This window comes from Haliotis rufescens, unplaced genomic scaffold, assembly GCF_023055435.1.
Source record: "Haliotis rufescens isolate VD_foot unplaced genomic scaffold, xgHalRufe1.0.p SCAF_1, whole genome shotgun sequence".
Lineage (NCBI taxonomy): Eukaryota > Metazoa > Mollusca > Gastropoda > Lepetellida > Haliotidae > Haliotis > Haliotis rufescens.
The window spans coordinates 66,016,828-66,038,086 of NW_025963779.1; the positions used below are offsets into that span (position 1 = coordinate 66,016,828).

Here is a 21,259-nt window from a genome sequence, read left to right on the forward strand (position 1 = left end):
CTGAGGAAACGGTCGTAAAATATCTGTTGCTGGCGTACGATTCTTGAACAAGACGTTTTAAAAAGCATTGCGACTTATCAGCATCCATGTAGCCTAGTAGTACCCTCAATGGGCTACAGATACAAACGTTGGAAATCCTTGGAAATATAAAGAAAATCGTTTGATTTTGCATTTCATTTCATGGAAGTTGTGTCAATAAAATACCCGGGATATTATAACGCATTTTCTAGCAAATGTGCCTGGAATATCCCATAACATCCAGGGAATAGTCTATAACATACCGGGGACATTAAAACATCCCTGCTTATGAGATTTCACCCGACTGGAGAACAATAGGATGACGTCACTGGAGGTTTAAACCTGAGAAAGACTACAGAAAAACACCCAGGCCAAGGCCTGATATAGAGATACTAGCCCCGGCTTCAAACAAACATCCTTCAATCTAAATCGGCTTTTATCCCAACGCAACCCAACTCAGTCACCAAGTTATGCCGTTTGAACATAACATGCTGATAATTGCTTGCATATGGATATTTTGTACTGCCAGCTATATTGCGATGGTGTGCGTGTTTGTCACACCCCTCAAAAGAATTAGAATGTGCAAAAATAGCACATCGGCACATCTACAAAAACATTAATGTTGTTCTAGCTATACCACGGTAACGTGGAAATAATCAATCTGGACCAGAAAAAACATATTCTTGACGGCATCAACAGCAGCACACAAAGTCCGGGTACGAAGACACACCACCAGCCAGGTCACAAAATGAGACCATGTATTTCAAATTTATTTTTGTTTGTGACCATATGGACAACTGACTCGGAGGTAAGAATTCACTGTTGGATTCCTCATTTCTCATTACTATAGTTGAAAGCGATGCACTTCATGTAAACTACATACGTTCGCCAATAACACTTCCTCTCCAAGTAGATAATATTTTAGAACATCGAAGATGGATGTGTTATTGAATTTTCTATTTTAGTGCTCAAACTTGAAGCCCCTGATGTCAGTCACTGGCTTGTCTGGCCAGGATTCAGTTATTAATGTAGGCTTCCGTAAGATGGCTCAAATATTGCTGATTGTGTCGAATGAACTCATTCACTCTAAACGGTCTTATGGTCATAAACCAAGTTCAACTTGATCTACCCAGCATCTCTGGGGGAGAAGTTGAAATAACTGAAGCCGGATCCATCCCATACATTTAGTCATTCATGTGAGACTTCCGCCAATATTACTTTTAGAGCAACTGGATGCAGCGCTTTTTAAATCAGTATTCTATTAATACCGATCTTTAGGCTTTATTATTTCATATACATATTGATAGCGTGAATAGGCGACCAGGGACTGATGAAGTGTGTCCTGCATATGGCGTCTGATTCTAATCACCTGACGACGGAGGGGGCTGTCACAGGTGACAGGTAAATATGTTAAGAGACATATGTGAACATCAATGAAAATGAATTAAACACGTCCCATTTTAATTCTGGAAACCCAAAAGTCCAGAAACTCTACGGTCGTTGCCCAATCTCGGTCAAAGGTATTTACAAAATTAAACATGCTGTTTTCATGGGAACATACCAAGGAAGAAAAAATTAAAAATAAATTGTTCAAAAACTCAATATTTACACTATGTCGCCCATGGGCCTGATCACCTGCATATTAGGGGGTAGACCGTTGGTTGTCACAGCTGACAAGTGAATTTGTTTTATTATGTGTGTTGTCATTGTCCTACAGTTAATAACATTGGTCAAAGTTTTCGCAGTACTGAATATAAAAGGATCGAGCTCATATACTCATTCCCATCAACACTTTTGACTTTCCCAATCAGGAAGTATGACGATTAAAGGAATTTTTCTCAGATGTTTTTTCTTCGGACTGGCCTGTTTTTATTCAACGTTCGTTTCGTTCACTTTATTTGTGGGGTTTGTGAAACACCCTATCGTATTCTGTTCACGAAAGAAACGAAATGTGATGCCATCAGTTCTGAACGACCCGGACTTGGGGACGCATGGCTATCTTCACTTGGAGGTGAGTCAAGAAATCATTAGAGCTTTACTCAACCCTGTACATTTGATTTATTCTTTGCAAATTATGTGTGCTTCTGTTCTTAATTATGCAGACGTTTTTACGTCTTTACTGTCAATTTAGATTTCACAACATAAATTTTACAAAGTAGGGCAACACTGGTCTCGGTTTACAAGAGCGTGCAGTCAACAGACTTATCACTATTCTTACGCGTCAATAAGCTGCTGAGACATATTAATACACAATATTGATTTTATTATATTAATCTAAGATATTATGATGAACATATATGTAATCATTAATGACATGATTATCATTTTCACATTTTCCAAGGTGTATGTATAATTGAAGTAATCGTTATCAACATGAATTTCCATAAACGTTTCTACAGAAAACTTTTTAAAATATCAATGTGACCATAGTTACATGTGTACCCACAAATGCATGCTCCCAAACATCAAGGTTCATATGTGGTGTAATCACAAGCGCACAACATTTTTGTACAGGCGAGTGCAGTCGCGACAGGCTTATCGCTATCATGGATACCGGTATATTGTGGACTTAGGACTAAAATTGAGCAGAGTCACGGTCACTTGTGCTCAGTCATATTCTATACGTCTTAGTCATCAACATTGGGACATACTGATTTCCGATATTAATTGTATATTGATAATCTAAGTTATTATTATGAACATAATCATTACAGCAATTTCACTGGTGTATACATTTATATAAACTGACGGCCAAAAGAAAATGTCCATAGCTATAAATCACTCTAGTTTAAAAACAATAAAGATAGATGCATGAAGTAATATGTTTTTAAAAGATCAAAATCTCAATGAAATCAACATTTATGATGACAGTCATACGGCATCTGATGTTGGTATGCCAGTTGCCCGCATTGAGGTGGGGTAGCAAAAACAAGCTTTCAACGTAATGGACAAAGGTCACACATCTAAAAATCGCTCAAGTTCAATGACACGTTTATTTGTCATGCTAAAATGGGGTTGTTGCCCTATGAGTACCACGTGAACCTGTAAATTGGTGCATTTACATGTCTACGTAACCTGTCAATACATTGCATGTGTATTTGCTAACACGGCTTGTATCATCATCATGACTCAGCATGACAAGCAGTTTCTACAGTGTGTTTAGTATTAGAATGATCAGTTCAGCGTGGTAAAACACACAAATTGAATGTACATGCATAAAGTCTACAACTCTAAAGCGAAAATAACTGTATAATAATCAAAGTTTCGGCGGATAATCAAGACTGGTTATTTTCTTGCATTGACAATGTATATTATTTATAAATGTTTTAAAATATTGTTAATTTATTAATATTACTAATGAACCAGGTTTGATTGTACTGATGTTAGGTATGTACGTATAGTGTATACAAGAAATACATGTAGTTATTACAATCTAGTGGCAAATCTAAACTTTCGCAGTCCTCCCGAACTGAACATTTTATTTCCATCCTTGTTTCATTCTTCTGGAGAAGTCCAACAACAAGTACATCGGGGTTTTGAGGCGTTTTCTAATGTAGAACCTTACATTGAAGGTATATACATGCCCATTGAGGTAGATTAAACTAGTCAATATTGTGTAGAGTTTTTAATTTTTTTAAACGATTTCTTAATTTGTTGATGAATACACGTACATTTTTTTGTAATCGCAATTCATTGTAGCTGTTGCAATTGTAACTTTATTTATGTGCGGATTGACTAATACCTTCAGTGAAACCTCTTATTATAATTAGGTAAGTTTTCTCTTGAATACACAATGTCACTCGCCAATCAGAGAGTCGGCCTAAATTACATTATCTTCCCGAGGCAAGAGCGTTAACTGACTTTAAAAGTCCAGTTTCCACCCTTGCCGAACCAGGCTGGAATTCCTGTGCTCGATCGTAGCGCCACCAGTGGCAAATGCATGTGATACGAGAGGTGGAATCTGATTGGTCCATATGGGAGAGGCATAGAATGGACATAACTCGTTATAGCCACTGGCGGCGCTACGATCGAGCCCAGGAATTCCAGCCTAGTTCGGCAAGGGTGGAAACTGGACTTTTATAGTCAGTTAACTCTCTTGCCTCGGGAAGATGAAATTACAGGTGAGTCTACAATACCTGCTCCCTCTTTCATATTTGATCAGTCTGCCACACCAAGCGTGAATAAACAGTTACACAGGTCTTGCTTTGGGCAAATACCTAGCAGGTGTACATATTTTTTGTGGATACATGTATTACATATCTCCTTAATTGTCGATAAATTAGGCACAAAGACACAAAACAAATTCAAATTTATCTTCTGTGTGAAGCACAATGACGCAAGAACTGAAAAGCCAAGTATTACGTGGATTCACTCACGGGAGCAGTGAGTGAGTTGTGTTTAACGCCACTTGTAACACATATTCCATGTACATCACGGCGTTTCAGCTTAATGTGGGAGGAAAGCCCGAAGTGATGCAGGTCTTAGACGGTGAAACCCACGAGCATGGGTATGGTGCTGACAAACCTAGAAACATTATTGGGGCGAAATCATAGGTTTCTGGCATGACCAAGGGACGCAACTCTTTACAGCGAATCGCGGCGCGTTATATTAGCCGGATGGGCCACCTATGCGCCCCACTCAAGGGAGCCATACATATTGTGTGTTGTGTCCTTTCCTATGAAAACTGTGGCACTCAAATATTTTTAATTGTAGTAAATACAAAATTGAATAAAACTTGGTAACTCAAAGTTAATTGTCGTGTCTCCGATAGATATGATTGGCAGTTTATTGACAGCTTTGGTTAATAGGGATTATTAAATCACTTTCTCTTATTCGCTTGATAATTAGATTTTTTTTAGTTATAAAGATAAAGACCCGGAGTTATAGACCCTTTCGAGTCTATTCTCAAGCATGATTTATTTTCCGACGACATATGTTGAATGAAAGGAATTAAAAAGAAATTCGTTTTATAATAATATTTTACAAAACTGTTTATGAACAAATTCCAAAACTTATACAACCGTTCTACATTTCGTTCCACTGGACGTGAATCATTCAACTCGCTGGGGAAGGTCGAAAGTCGTATACGGCTTTGAAGTGCATATACAGTGTATAAGTATAACTATACGCATAATACATATTCATGATGACCAATTAATCTCTTTCCTAATTCGAATGAGCACATTCTGAATATATAAACTTGCAAAATGACCGACAAAATCCAATTCTTATTTGTACAATACAAACGTTCATGTAGTGCCTGATAAAACAGACAATAACTGAATAATCTAAAACGTATCACAAAATTCCTGCGGTGTCTCCGTGGACGTTTTGCGACAAATACTTTTCCGACGTGTAAGTTTCTGGAGAACAATTACAACCCGTAATCCCCAATTGGTTGTTACGAGGCATACGTGATAAAGGAGTTTAAACAAATTTCTATCACAAAGGACAAGAGATAAATTTTAATTGCCAATTTTATTTATTATGTCTTAGGGCACTATGGTTACCGGTCCAGATTTTACGTTCACATATCAGCAATCAGAGAAGAAGTTTTCAATGTTCATCATGTCCATGACTGTAATACCAACGAGATAGGAAAACACATTCACAACCAAAGCGTGATGTTGCATGGCTCATCATACTAGCTTTTAAAGATATATGCTGCCCTGGGTTTGTGAAATACTGGATTGATCAGTCAGAGGTTTGAAGTCACAATAATTACCTCTGATTGAAACAGCTTATTCGACGGCCGCAGCACTGAGTTTCTAACAATAACTAAATTACGTGTGACGATACATATCAGGTAGAGTGAGTGAGTGAGTATGGTTTTACGCCGCTTTTAGCAATATTCCAGCAATATCACGGCGGGGGACACCAGAAATGGGCTTCACACATTGTACCCATGTCGGGAATCGAACCCGGGTCTTCGGCGTGACGAGCGAACGCTTTAACCACTAGGCTACCCGACCGCCCCCCATATCAGGTAGAAGACACAATATAAATTCGCTAAGGAAGGGTACTACACATTTTGTGGGCAACAGACAGCTTGAAATATGGATCTACACTATCCTTAGCTGCGATGTTATAGCTACTGAGTCACCACGAAGGCGACTATGCTTGTCGTAAGAGGCGACTAACGGGATCGGGTAACACTTGCCTGGTGTTCCTGTAATAAAACAACATGTTCACTGTAAAAGTGATAAACTTGGATACATTATAAGAATTATGTTAAACGTTCCATGCAAATTGTAACATCTTGACTATTTCAACTAACGGGATCAGGTGGTCAGGCTCGCTGACTTGGTTGATGCATGTCGTCGTATCCCAATTGTGTGGATCGATGCTCATGATATCAATCAATGGATTGTCTGGTCCAGATTCGATCATTTACAGACCGTCCTCATAATAGCTTGGATATTACTGAGTGCGGCCTTAAACAACAAACAAACAAAACAAACAATGTTTTAAGACGATGATCAGTGGTCTCCCTTAAATTCTAACCATTGCTATCATGGCTTATTGAAAAACTATTCAAAACGTTGAACCCTAGCTGACCCCGCTAACACTGTTTTAGTCATTTGTCATGTTAATCAAGATTTAGTTAATTCTGTAAATACAATTTTAATTTTTTTTATGAACATGTTAAAGTTTGATAGGATATGTGAAAGTGAAAACATGAAACATTTTATAGTTAAGAAATGAAGAACTTATTCTACATAAAAAGTTTCATGTTTGTGACACATTTTGTTTGGAATCAAATTTATGCTGATGCAAATACTGCAGCATGTGTACGGTGCACTTCCTATTTCAGGAGGTAAAGATCCACTACGTTGCCCAGGGCGACGAGACCAAGCCGCTGATGCTGTTTGTCCATGGATTTCCAGAGTTCTGGTACTCATGGCGATACCAGCTGCGGAAGTTCAAGAAGGATTACAGGTGAACAGGACAGCGTCCATTGACCCATATACTATGTTTACTGGGTCTATTCAATGATCATGGTGATGTAACATATTACATGTAACCCGTGAAGATCCGGGGTATAACAGACCTTAAGCAACCCATACTTGTCGTAAGAGGGGACTAACGGGATCTGGTGGTCAGGCTCGCTGACTTGGTTGATGCATGTCATCAAATCCCAATTGCGTGGATCGATGTTCATTATGTCGATCACGGGATTGTCTAGCCCAGACACGATTATTTACAGAGCGCCTTCATATAGCTGAAATATGGCTGAGTACGGCGTTAAACAACACACACACAAACATGATGGCATGTTGAATAACATTTATATCAGTACCTGGGGATACTGGTGGTGCAGCTGTGTAAGGCGTAACTCTTCACTGTGATTGGGGGCATTATCAGAAACCGATGATCATGTTTCTAGGTCTGTCAGCACCACACCCGTACTCATGGGTTTCTCCTCAATGGTATACGCCATTGAGACCTACACATCAAACTCAGAGACCTGTTTACATCCTTATCAGACAGTAATCATCCTTATCAGAGAGTAGCCTGCCCTATCAGAAAGTTACCAAGCGTATCCAATAGTAAAAGAGTATCCACCTTTCATATAGTTACCCACCAAATTAACACTACGATCAGATAGTTACCAGCTGTTATATTTACCAGTCTTACCAGAAAGATACACGCACGATCACACAGTTACTGATTCTGCAAATGTGATAAATCATGTACTGTTGCTCCAACTGTGACCTTTGTTTTTCTTTCTTTATTTTTATCACATGTCAAGTTTGAAGACCTGTGTGTTTCTTTTCCCAGGGTTGTGGCCATTGATTTGAGAGGCTATGGTGACTCCGACAAGCCTTCCGGTGTTGCCAATTACCAGATGTCCAAGATTGTGTCCGATCTTAAACAAGTCATCCCTGCTCTTGGTAACATTTAATTTACCCCTATGTGCATTCCGGGTATGAATTCTTTTAAAGCTATTTATGTCACAAAATGTGTGGAGGTAGATTGGTAAAGATATAATTACATATCAATGCCGCTCCAGATGTCGTACAATGTAATCAGTTATGCTGTACAGTCAAGGATAAACATTAAGGTATTATATTGTATACAAACATAGATATCGACTCTGAAGTCAAACATTTGTAAGCAAAAAGGAAATAAATGTTGCGAATTTAAACGACAGTTTGCAATTTGATAAAATTTGGAAATCTCGGAGAGGCGTATGTAAATCTGTGAACGGATTTAGATATTTCAACTTTATATTTGCTGTAACATTTACATTTCCAAAAAGAATAGGGTTTCTTCTTATAACAGTGCAGTTGGTACAAGTAAAGAAACAGTGGAGTGCGTCTTCATAGTGGAAGTCACAAGACCAACGGTTACGAGTTAGTGCTAAAACACGACTACGAGGGTTTGGTTGAAAATGTAACACCGCGAGCGATCTTTTACATTTTTAAACAAAACCGAGGAGTTATTGAACTAGATTATGAACCATCTAAATGCAGGAAAATCCAGAAAGAATAGAAAACATAGGGGTACCTTTCAGTAAAACAATACAGTAAGCGCGGTATACAACGAATTCGATGACAGCGAACAGAGGAAGACTATGTGCAACATGCAGACAACTGAAATTAGTGACATGTAAGATTAAGCACCGATGTTTATCACCTGTCGCGGTGGCTTAGTGGACAAACAGTTGCAGTTCCATTCGCAACATGGAATTTTCATTTAAACAAATCGCGACAATTAACCAGTCAAAAGTCTACATTAGACGCTCATTAAAAAGGATGTTTTTAAATCTTCAGTTAATTTAGAACGTCGAGGGCATTCTCCCGGAATACTAGCCACTGAGTTTGTGGGCTTTCCACTATTTAAAGTAACCTTAGGAAATTGGGATGACGTCACAATTGGTATATGAATGGCCCCCATCTAGGACTTAAGGGGCGAGACCGAGGACTTAATTGATTGGGTGATCAGGATCGGTGACTTGGTTATGGCGTGTCATCGTATCCCGACGGCAGAGATTGCTGCTCATGAATATTAATCACTGGATTGTCTGATCGTAACTCATTTTTTCTAGAAAATCTTCAGGTAGCTTAGATAGCAACAAACAGTAAAATAAACAATGCATCTACCTCTGTATCCCCCTCCATGTAATCAATGCAGTGATCCATGGACATGACCCAACTGTAGTTTCAGTTTGGAAGTGTTGTAAACAAGTCAACGAGGTGCTACCTGTTGCCTTTTAATTAAGAATTCGAGTAAGATCTGCTGATTGTACATTTCTTTCCTAGAGGATAATGAAAAATATGTTACATATTTTGTCTATGTCATAGAATTCTCAGGTCTACTTTATCATAGTATATATGAAATATTTTCTTTAGAAGGTATTTCAAACATATTTATGTATACCTGCTAAATCAACCATCAGCCCACACAACGGAAATACACACTATTTATATATATATGTGTGAATTGAAATAAAAATTGCTCCTGTCCTCCAGGCTACAGATCCTGTGTGCTGGTAGCCCATGACTGGGGTGGTGCCATTGCCTGGACATTCACTGCCATGCACCCAGAACTGGTCGACAAACTGATTGTAATGAACTGTCCCCATCCAGGCATCTTTCGGAGCTACATGGAGAAGAATATGGCGCAGTTCAAGAAATCTTGGTAACACAAATATAATTTGACGCATCAGTGAGAAAATGAAGTCCAATGCAATTCCCTATTTTGACTTGTACCATATGTTCCCATGTTTTTTCAGATGAACAGTTGACTTGCCTTTGCATGTGTTTGTATAACCTTTCTGGTCAAATAATGGTAATATAATATTACAGAAAACTGCTTCGCCTGTGCTACAGAGCTACAGAGGCTATATTTTTACGACACTGCCAGCGGGTTATTTTCCGAGTTATATAAAGTGAGTGGTATTTGCTTCAGGTACGTATTCTTCTTCCAAGTTCCATTTCTTCCCGAGTTGTCACTGAGAGCAAATGACATGAAAGCTCTGGAAAGAATCTTCACGGGGCGTAAGGGTGGTGTCACCACGGGCAAATGCAGCACTGACGATATAGAGGCCTACAAATATGCTTTCTCTAGACCAGGTAAATGTAATGTACCTGTGTAATGGTTACAAATTATGATATTATGGTAATAGGAGCACAGCTGTGATGACCTGTTGGAATTGTTTTGTGGCGGAAGGGGAGTACTTTAACCTACTTATTCAGCAGATATCATTGCATTATTTTACTTGATGTCAAGGCTGTACATGTGGAGTTGTCCTAGGTTCAATAGATTGTCAGGGAGTTTGTTGGGTACATGTATTTGGAATAAGAGCACATTGTAAGGTAACTGAGTATGACGATTATCAGTATTTATTCATGTTATATTAAGATGAATTGTCAGTACTGATGTCCACAAATAATACTTTAACTTGTCTCGATGTCTTACATTCTCATCCTTCAAGAGCTTCATGTAGTTGTGGGTACTGATTAGTCAAATGACCATTTGCCTATGGACATTATTGACCAGGTAACATATATACATAGGATCCGTACTGTTTATAATCAATTGTTCAAGGGGTTTTAGTCCCATGGCCCTTAGCTTGTTCTTGTTCTCAATGCCCCACTCAGCCAGCATCTTGGACACCTGGAGCCAACCCTGGGAGTTTCAGCTTGTGACACTGCGACTCATGCAGATTGTTTGTATGTATTCAACACCATGCTAAGCTTTTGTTTCCAACCTCCAGGTGCTGCCACAGCTGCCATCAATTATTATCGAGCTACAATGCGGTTCCCAGCGAGAAGGATCCCGAGGATCTCCTGCCCGGTGCTGACCATCTGGGGCTGCAAGGACACAGCCCTGGAGACAGGCTTGGCCGCTGCTGCTAGTGCTGTTGTAGACAACCACACAGTCAAATACATAGAGGAGGCTAGTCACTGGGTCATGATGGACACTCCGGACCAAGTTAACAAACACATGACTGATTTTCTTAAGTAAATATGTGATGCTCAGATCACTGACGGAAACACATGAGATTTTCTGTAATATACATGTGACACTTGTAGAAACACATACAAATATTAATATTATATATTATCAAGACTTTTCATATATGTATAAAAAGGTGATCAGCGAACGATTTGTGGAATAATCTCATCTGAGAGGCATTTTTATGCTGGAGACCATGTTGAGTAAAGGCAAAATGGTATATTTTCTTAAACTATCAAACAGACTTAACATAAAATTGTCTCCAACAGTAATGTGTACAGAGGGCCTAAAATATAGCGTACTGACATAATGTCATGACAATTAGATTGTTAGTACTGCAACACATGAGAAACTCTACCATAAAGATATATGTATGCTATTTTCCATGTTACACAAAACAATATTATGTCAGGAACAATCAGACGTCGCTAAAAATAACATCCATTGTTGTTTTGTCACGGTACGAGAGATAAAGGAAGCTTGTTATAACGTTCATGTTGATAACTTTCGCTGTAAGAATGATAAGGTAATAATATATTTACAAATGTTTATTTGACGAAAAATATGTTTTTATTGTTACAAATCTGTTGGGTTTTTTAAATTTGTTCGCGATGCAGCATAATAATTACCGGTATGTATCCCATCTAGTCCTACTGAAGTACCATACATAGTAAACTGGTAAGAGCTGTGATGATTCGATATGCTATCGGTGCATCGCTTTGCAATATTTTATGTTTTAATACAGTCTGAGATATTATATTGTTAGGCTGTAGGTAAGATGGGGTCACTAGTCTCCTAGTTATGAGACTAAATTATAACTTGCAAGGACTCCTTTTTGCTTTTATTTACATGACATGTATTAATACGGGTGACTGGGGTTTTATGAGCTGATTGGGCTTGTAGATGCTCGTTAAACCCATGATTACACCCTGCGGTTGAAACGTAACAAGACTATCATTACAAGTTCACACTTTACGAGGAATATTTTCGGAGATATATTCGTGTGTAACAACAACATCTATCTTAAGAGCCATCGGGATCTCACAAGCATGTCCGTACATGCAGGCCAACGGATTTTGTATAGGCATTTACTCCAGTTAACTACATGGTCATTCACTTTGATGAAGGAGTCGCGGGTGGCCCAGTCGTCTTAGGCACCGCAATTCAAATAAGTATCATGACCTGCGTTATTTACAAAAGAGTATTACAGCCTTGACTATACTTACAAATATAAACTTTTGCTTTTCAGGTAATATAAGTATAATTCAAGGCCATATGCGAATAAGTGTATTTTTGTTTGTTTGTTTTTTGTTTTGCTTGTTTGTTTGATTTTAAGCGCCGCACTCAGCTATATGACGGCGGTCTATTAATAGTCAAGTCTGGACCAGACAATCAAGAGAACATCGATGTGCGCAATTGGGAAACGATGACATGCATCAACAAAGTCAACGAGCCTGAACGACCGATCCTGTTAGTCGCCTCTTATGACACAACACGCATGGGTTGCTGAAAAACAATTCTAACATGGAATCTTCAAGGGGCTCTTGAGTAATAACCCCTCGTAATATTTGTATTTATTTATAAATATGTGTGCCTTTAAACCGAAATAGATATAATCCTCTGGTTCAATGTGTGAAAACTAGCGTTAGAAATCTTTTTCAGATTACGTATTGATGTGATTGTATATAGATTTTTAATGAACAGACATCAGGTGTCTGTGATAATATATCAATTCATCAATCATGTTTTGAGAATAACATTTTATTTATGTTATCAGGAAGCGAGCGCACGACTGGATGCATTTGAACTGGTTGTCATTTCTTTTTTAAGCTTCCGGTTGTTTTGTGTGAAGACTATGTATACAGGTTCAAATGGTACTGTCAACAATATTTTGTCGTTATAATTTTATTGTGTTATTGAATTGATAAATACACTTGTAGAGTTTTATATTTATTTAGTCAGGAGGGAGGTGGGCTATATGATAAATCACGGTGATCAGGGTGCAAGTTAAACGACAATGGTTGGCTGTGTCATCTCTTTTAAAGGCATTGGCTGACGTTACACCATCTATCACGTTATCGATAAAGCTAGCAGGGTGAATACAGCATTCGTAGCTGATGACTTGATCATGCACTGTAGTATGGCATTGAAGGGCGCAGCATTCTCAAGAATCCATTGCATGCAGATTCGAAAATCACGTCTATAATAGCATAAACACAAACCTAACCAAGTTAAAAAGCTCTGCATTAACGGGAAAATCTAGCTTCATAATATAAAATTCAGTTCAGCGTATTCGACGGAAGCTTGAGAAACGATCGAGTCAACACTCACGTCATGTTGACTATGATTTCACAAAAGGTGCATGTGTATTTTATATGGTATAAAACTAATTGTAATTACCGTTAAGCAAGGCCAATAACGACGCACAAAAGACGCAAGACTCGCAATTGCATTGGTTGACATAAGTACGACATTTCTTACGACTATCTTCTCAATGCAAGGAGGCTTATCTCATGGTTCATTGTCGTAAGTAGACGCGGCCATGAATGATGGCTTGATGTTACGTTTTGTTTATTAGAGATGCTCTGAACCTTTCTGATGCCTCAACGCTTGCAATACTGCCACACACAATGAGTATCTGTCGCACATTCCAAATTACGCACGGCGTTACTGATCACCTGTATATTTGATGGGTATAGGCCGTAGCTTGTCACAGCTGACAAGTGAATATGTTTGCCTACCCCCTGATATGCCGGTGATTGGTTACTCCATGATTTGGTGTATGCATCAGATACACATTGTGTGTCTCACCAGGAGCATGTACAATACGAGAAACATGTTAATATGTACGTATATTTTTAATAAATAATCACGTTGACAAAACAGAACAACACAGACCGTTATGATATTGACATGATGAGCTGTCATCTTTACTTTCCGTGGTTTCCATGGGATATTGTTCGCTTAACAAAATTAGCCAGGTTTCCATTAAATGACCACAGCCATATATTGGTAATTTTTAACTATGTACAAGGTTATCAATGATATAAAGCTAATGAACGTCACTATATAAGTACAATGTATATATGTATGCATCTGCGTATATCCTGACGTCATATGTCTTAGTAATTATCACGTAGTATTGTACTTGTCTAATGAACAGTGGGCAGGGTTTAGATTTAATTTAAATACATATTAGCACCATAAGCATATATGGTACTGTATCATTATGCAATACAATTTTGGACAGGTTACTTACTACATGAGTAACATAGGTTTCTCGCTATTTTAAGTTCATGTAATTGAATGTCCATTAGATTTAAGGCCACTATGTATGTTATAATATATTATTATATATTATATTATTTTATATGGTTATTTTATATAAATATATATATATATATATATATATATGTAAATATCTTATTATTTATACATTGTTACAGGCCGTTTTTTGTCTTTCTCATATCTCTTCTGGGAGAATAAACAGCCATCAGCTCACACCCTGTAGCCGTTTGTTGTGTGTTCACGACCCCGACAACTAGGTGCTACTACACATTGACATGTGGCAGTATAAATATTATAGTTGAAAACTGGTGTTGGCATGTCAATAACCGCATTTAGATGTTTCTGGCTAAATGTACTTATTGACCAACGTATGTACATGTAGTTTGTATGAATGAAGTGCCCTACTGCATCAATAACATCGCTTTGAACTGTAGTACGGAAATGAGGATTTGGAATCTAATGGTTATGAATTTTTTCTCCGGGTCAGTTGTCAATGCTTATCACAAAAGCAAAAATATAAATCGGAGGCATGGTCTAATTGTGTGACCTGGATGGTGGTGCGTGGACGTCGACCCAAAAGCATATATTGCTGTTCATTGTGTCAAGAATATGGTTTGTCTGGTCTATGGTCATGTAACGGTTATATGGCTGGAATATTACTCAGAACAACATTCATTCCTTGAAGATATGCTGATGTGGGAGTTGCTGCAAGTGTTTTTCCTACTTTATTTTAACTGGTAAGTGAGTATGGCCTTTCGCCGTTTTGAGCCATATTTCAGCAAAATCACAGCAGGACACCCAGAAGTGGTCTCCATATATTGTACCCATGTGGGGACTCAAACTTGGGCCTTTGGCGTAAAGACCGAGCACTGCCCCGCCACGCAGAACACAGCATGCTACAATGTAGTAAGTATTCATGCATGTATAAGCAAGAATCCATCACTGCTTTCAGACATGTATTTTCATTGCTAATTATTCAAAGGTTAAGGGTTTATTGGTATATGGAAGTAAACCAGGAAAAGGGATTGACATTGAAAGTTTGTAAAAACTTTAAAAAATACATCGTTTGATAAAAGCATTTCATATTCTAGAAAAGTAAAAAAATGATTACATCAAAGCATGTAACATATGAAAACATAATAGTTAAACATCATAAATTGTCTATGATGTCATGCTTAATATACATACATAAAAATATTGAATACCAGGCTATTGACATGTCATGGCTGTTAATCAAAGCTTTCTCAACTGGTTTCTACTTGCGTATTACGTGCACACACACGCGAGCGCGCACGACCCCTTATCATATGTCACAATTACTGGTCTTTCTTTCCATCAAATGCTTACACACCACATGTGTTCTAAAAGCAGTCACACTAAATTAATGTTTAAAATTGCGTTTTTAAAGATGGACACTTACGATTTGTGGCTCTTTGAATGACGGTCTAGACCTTGTTATTAGTGAGTGAGTGAGTATGGTTTTACGCCACTTTTAGCAATATTCCAGCAATCTCACGGCGGGGGACACCAGAAATGAGCTTCATTCATTGTACCTTGTAATTAATGAACTGAGACATTGTATCAGTGTAATTACTTATAGGGTAAGCATTAACAGCTAGATTGACATCATATATATAATGCATTCGAATAAGCAGACATAGACGTGTTCGAAACTGGCTCCAACTAGCTGGGATTGCCATTTAGGCATAAGTCAGTCCCTCTTAAAAGACGCATTCGTATATACTAGGTTCGTTGCACCTTCAAAAGAAGTAGCTTTACGAAGGAACGCTTAAAAAGTCTCTCATATGGGCGTTGACAGCGTCTGGACAGTCCATCTGCACCCAATGACTGGCCTCATCCACATACTTGGTGGTCAGGGAGTCGGTGTACTCCCCTGAAGCTAAGGCAACTCCTTTCTCGAACGCCCCGTCCTGGCTACCCCAGATCTGAAGGGTAGGGGTAGTTATCCTCTTCATTTGTGGTGGCATGGTGCGTATGAATGCCCGGATGTAGTTGATGGGGCCGGTAAAGCTGCCTTGAAGTGACAAGAGCGTATGCATATATAATATTGATTGAATTATTATAAATGAGTGCGAATGAGTGCGGTATATGTGCGTCACTTGGGATAAACGCCTCTCGGATCGATCATATTAAAGTCGTAAAGATCTGAGGAAGATCGTATTAGGTAAACTTTCTAATCCACAAGTCTGCGACGAGGCCCCTAAATTTTCGGTAACAGTGAGCAAAACATTCGGACCAGCTTATGCGATTTCCGTAAAGGAATATAATGTCATAATGCTGATCATATTGATTGTTTTCGATATGCTATACATCCTGTCGTTTGTGAGCAACATGACATATACAGCCATAAGGGAGTATGATCGAAGGAAAATTAGTGTTCTGTGTGGATTTAGTACAAATTTCTGAATGGAGTTGGTAAACAAATGAAGCCGAACCGTTTTAAAAAGTGGACATCTGATTAGCTCAAGAACCTACGCATCCTCCATTTAGGTTGAGAGGACAAAGTTCTCATGGTTCACCTGACGCAACCTTCTGACGAGTTGTCCTCATAAAGTTATCTTTATTGTGACGTAAATGAGATGTGACTTGGGAATAATTACCTAGAATGTAAAAACTGCCACTTACCTAATGTTGGGAAGGCAAACTTATAAGCCTGTATTTCATCCGGCGACAGGTGCGTACAGCGAGTCCCCTAGACTCTGCCGTTAAAAGAGTTTTCCAACATCCTCCTATCCCGGATACAGAACCACAGCTCCGGCAACAAGGGGACGGAGAAAAAGAATTGGAACCTACGAGAGGGAAGAAGTACGTATGTATATCATGTGCTAACAGAGGAAAGAACGAAAAACAACATGTACAGGAGGAAGAAGGAGAACCAACATGTACAGGAGGAAGAAAGTGCACCAACGTATATATAAGGAAGCAGGAGCACCAACATGTACCGGAGGAAGAACCTATGTACAGGTGTACCGATAGGAGAAAGAATATGTAGAAATAGGAAGAACATGAACCAATATCAGGAAGAGCATACCTGCAGAAGGGATGTGAAACATGTACCTTGGACGAAGAACAACTACATTCAGGAGGGATGGTGATCGCGAACGCATTTACAGTAAACTACGGTTATAACGAACACGCTTATAACGAACTGACGAATATAACGAACATACTTTTTAGTCCCGACTATTTGCTGTGGTTATGCTGTATATAGGCTTATAACGAACTACGGTTATAACGAACTAAAAATAGTAGTCCCTTTGAGTTCGTTATAACCGTAGTTTACTGTATTTACAAACGGGAGGGGCTTGTTCTTTGAAATTTTGGGTGAAATTAAAGTATTGTTATACCCAAAACTTTTACCGAAAAACCAAATGAAATATTTAATACTTATAATTACATACATTCGGGTAACACATACATGTTCTTGACACATGGAGAACGTACCAAGATCTCTTAAACTGGGACATGTGTGTGGCGACGTATTTCGGGAAGGACAGAGGGTGCGGGAAGTTCATGACGATCAGCTTGTCCACCAGCTCAGGGTACATTCCAGCCACTGTCCACGCTGTACCGGCACCCCAGTCATGACCCACCATTATACAGGACTTGTAGCCTACAGTCATATATCAACATGTATCATCATGGTCCACAACACACACGATCTGTAGCCTGCATACAAGGTTGTGGTCATCCATACGACAGCGTGTAGCCACTTATGAACATGCGTCATCATGACTCACCAAGATCAGTAGCACATAATGACCTAAGAACATGACCATCGTTAACACTTCACAAGTTTGGTACACACTACATTCATCCACCACCCTGAACACTTTAAGCCGATAGTAGTCGGTATGTGGATGGAGGACCAAATACAAGACCGGCGAATAGACGATGAAACAAGTCAAGAATAGTTTCAAAGTGTGAACGATATGGGTTCAAAACGCGTTGAAATGTAATTCCGTCATAATCACAGCCTATGCGTTAACTGTGTCAGCTTATCAACCCCCGATATAGGCGCCAAGGACGCACCTCTACACAGTGAAATGCTTCTTAGGGGACTGAGCCACCCGTGCCCTATTTTCAAAGATCTACAACTTATCGGAAATCTTCGAACCTACCTAGAGCTGGTATGAGCTGTTTGATGTCATTGGCTAATTCACCAAGGTTGTAGCTGTTGACTCCAGAGGGCGCGTCCGACTCCGAATACCCCCGTTGGTCGATGGCAACCACTCTGGGCAGAAAGTACAGTTATAGTGAAGCTTAGCTGAGAGCCACAGAGAGAAATATCGCAATATATTTCGGATAGACTTATTCTTTGTAGGGTTGTCCAAAATATCCATGCACAAACAATTATCAGGATGTTATGTTCAAACAACATAACTTGGTGAGTGAGTTGGTTTGGGGTTAAAGCCGATTTGGAGTAAAGAATATTTGTTTGAAGCCGGTGCTAGTATTTATATATCAAGCCCTAGGTGTGTTCCTGCCGTGTTCTGGGGGGCCCACCTGTAGTCTTTCTTGAACTCCCTGATCTGATAACGCCACGAAAACCAGAACTCGGGAAGGCCGTGCACCATCAACATCAACGGCTTGTCCTCGTCCCCGGCAGCAACATAGTGAAGGCGGATGTGCTGTTAAGTAAGATAACTCGGTTAATGTGTTAGGTACATTTGTTCAAATATGACGAATAGCCTTTGGATCATAATAAGTAAGTTGGTTTGCTGTCATCAATGAAATCGATGTGTTATTATGAAATGTAAACTTGTTCTGTTTCTTAACTTTGCAACTACAACTAAAATACTAAAATACCTCATGGTAGGAATAAATGTTTTTCGCGGAATTCCGCGATGACACAGCTATCCTGCTGCACACAATTCATGTTTGTGTCTGGACAAAGTGAGCAGCGACGAACACCGTCGGGGTATGCGACAACACACAAACAGCACTGTCACACATATCAACCATCTGATCCCAATTTTAGTTGTCACTTAAGCATGAGGACCTATTTTACTCTGGATTACTAAAGTAATATTATGGTTGTTTTTCGCTATAGTCATCATTATTCGAGCTATATTTTTTGCAAACAAAATGAAGCCCTTAGCAAATGATTTAGATATTTATACTACTCAAAAGAAGTGAAAGAACACCCGAATCGTTCATATTTTCATACTTAATCTCTCAAGTTATGACGGATGAACTATAGTAATATCAAAGAAGTGGACGTTCTTTAACTTTAGAGTTTCTGTATTCTATAACGAGCTGTCTCATTGATTGTGCTATTGCACAACACTGTGCAACGGGCCCGTATTTGCAAGTCACGCTGTGCAGGTCAATATATTGGCATACTTCTGATAACAATGTGATAAGAGTTGAAGGGTTCACAATAAATGTCCATTCAGCAATAATTCCTAAGGCTTTGGGCTTCCCTCGTGACACAAACAACTGATAAGAGCCTGCCAGTTAACACTGTGAATAGTGTTGTTTTACCCTGTAGTTAGAAATCGTCCAGTTGTCGCAGGCAAACAACATGACCCACGCTAACACATACAGTCAACCAGTTTCAGATACTTATTGAACCTGAAAGCATGAGGTAATAATTCCTACCAATGCCAAAAATTAAGAGGTGACCAAAAAGATAGAAATGTGTATATGGAATACTGTGGTGTTAGGCGGTGTTAAAATCCTACTCAGTCACTCATAATTATTAAAATTGGAATTCAAAATCTTGTATTTTTCTGTAACAAACTGCCATAATGTTGTTGTGTTTTGGGTTTTTTAAATGATACTAGTCATACAGCGTTTATCTGTTTTGTCATAGTTGTATTATCTTTCGATTTACGAATTCGACGGATCGGAGGCAAAAGTCTCAATCAGAATAAAAATTAAAAATATAAATCTATTTTGATTTTCCTGATTGATCTATCTACGTGGATATACGATAAAAAGATACAACTACAAATTTGTAACAAAGCAATAGAACGGTTAACCTTTCATATAATAAATAATCAATTTCATAGCTTAAAAAGAATAAAGAAGCAACCATTTGCTAAAGAATATCTCACATTATATGAAAAAATAATGTGTCTCTTTTGCAATAAACAAAAAAAACCAGTTCGTTATTTTTGTTTGTTTAAAAACATGATTGAACACATACTTATGTTGGGAGAGCAATGAACTCCATACCATTAAAACTTTTACTGTTCTCAAACCAAAACCCCACCACTCTAAATGTCTCTAAATAAAGATGACAATACCTTCTATGACACATGTAAATACATGTATTCTCTTTTGCAAACACTCTGCACTGTGAAGAGACCCCGTTTTTTTCTACCTACTAGCTATAGATTCACCGACATAAATAAGTTTATGTCACATAGAATATAGAATATTAAGCTACACACTATATTTATATATTCATTTTCTACATCAGCCACCACGGCAGCACTCACCTCAAGATGAGCGTAGTTGTGTGTGCCCAAAGCTGGGTCACGCAGACAGTCCGGCATGTCGTACCTCTTCCATGATATCTTCCCACGATATTTCACGCCAACAAAGACCATACGAATTAACACGAAAATTGACAGGAAGCATCCTATCGTAAGGGTAAAGGCAGCGACAGCGCTTTCCTTCAGACCCATGTTTTTGATGTGATAGACAAACCCCCAGTTTCTACTGCTCACGCCGAAATCATATTACATTGTGAGATATTGCTTCAATGAGCTCTCTTATCACACTCCCGTGCACCGATGACTAAGCATAACACCCTTGCAACAGGCAAATTCGACCAGACGTTTCTCATGTATACTTACACGCAAAAGAAACGCATGTCGAGTATGCAGTATACATGTTATTTATTTTCAACAGTAAAGACAAGAAAAAATTATACTAATAGGGCAAGATTGACAAAAATTTGACTGAAGACAGCTTAATGGATTAAAAGGCAGATGACATAATTGTTTTTTTCAAA

At 38.6% G+C, this 21,259-nt stretch overlaps 2 protein-coding genes across 2 annotated transcripts; one reads left to right on the forward strand and one right to left on the reverse strand.

Moving 5' to 3' along the window:
• The first annotated feature begins 459 nt into the window (after nt 1-459).
• LOC124142426 (epoxide hydrolase 4-like) lies at nt 460-13,992 on the forward strand. The gene is made up of 6 exons (XM_046510888.2): nt 460-826; nt 6,833-6,957; nt 7,801-7,913; nt 9,495-9,663; nt 9,934-10,097; nt 10,742-13,992. The coding sequence occupies exons 1-6, from the start codon at nt 767-769 to the stop codon at nt 10,990-10,992; spliced, it is 882 nt and encodes a 293-aa protein (XP_046366844.2). The 5' UTR covers nt 460-766; the 3' UTR covers nt 10,993-13,992.
• Nucleotides 13,818-20,990, reverse strand: LOC124142368 (epoxide hydrolase 4-like). The gene is made up of 6 exons (XM_046510789.2): nt 20,742-20,990; nt 18,799-18,923; nt 18,414-18,526; nt 17,737-17,905; nt 16,918-17,081; nt 13,818-16,306 (listed from the first exon to the last, which is right to left on the reverse strand). The coding sequence occupies exons 1-5, from the start codon at nt 20,928-20,930 to the stop codon at nt 16,985-16,987; spliced, it is 693 nt and encodes a 230-aa protein (XP_046366745.2). The 5' UTR covers nt 20,931-20,990; the 3' UTR covers nt 13,818-16,306; nt 16,918-16,984.
• Nucleotides 20,991-21,259: the final 269 nt, after the last annotated feature.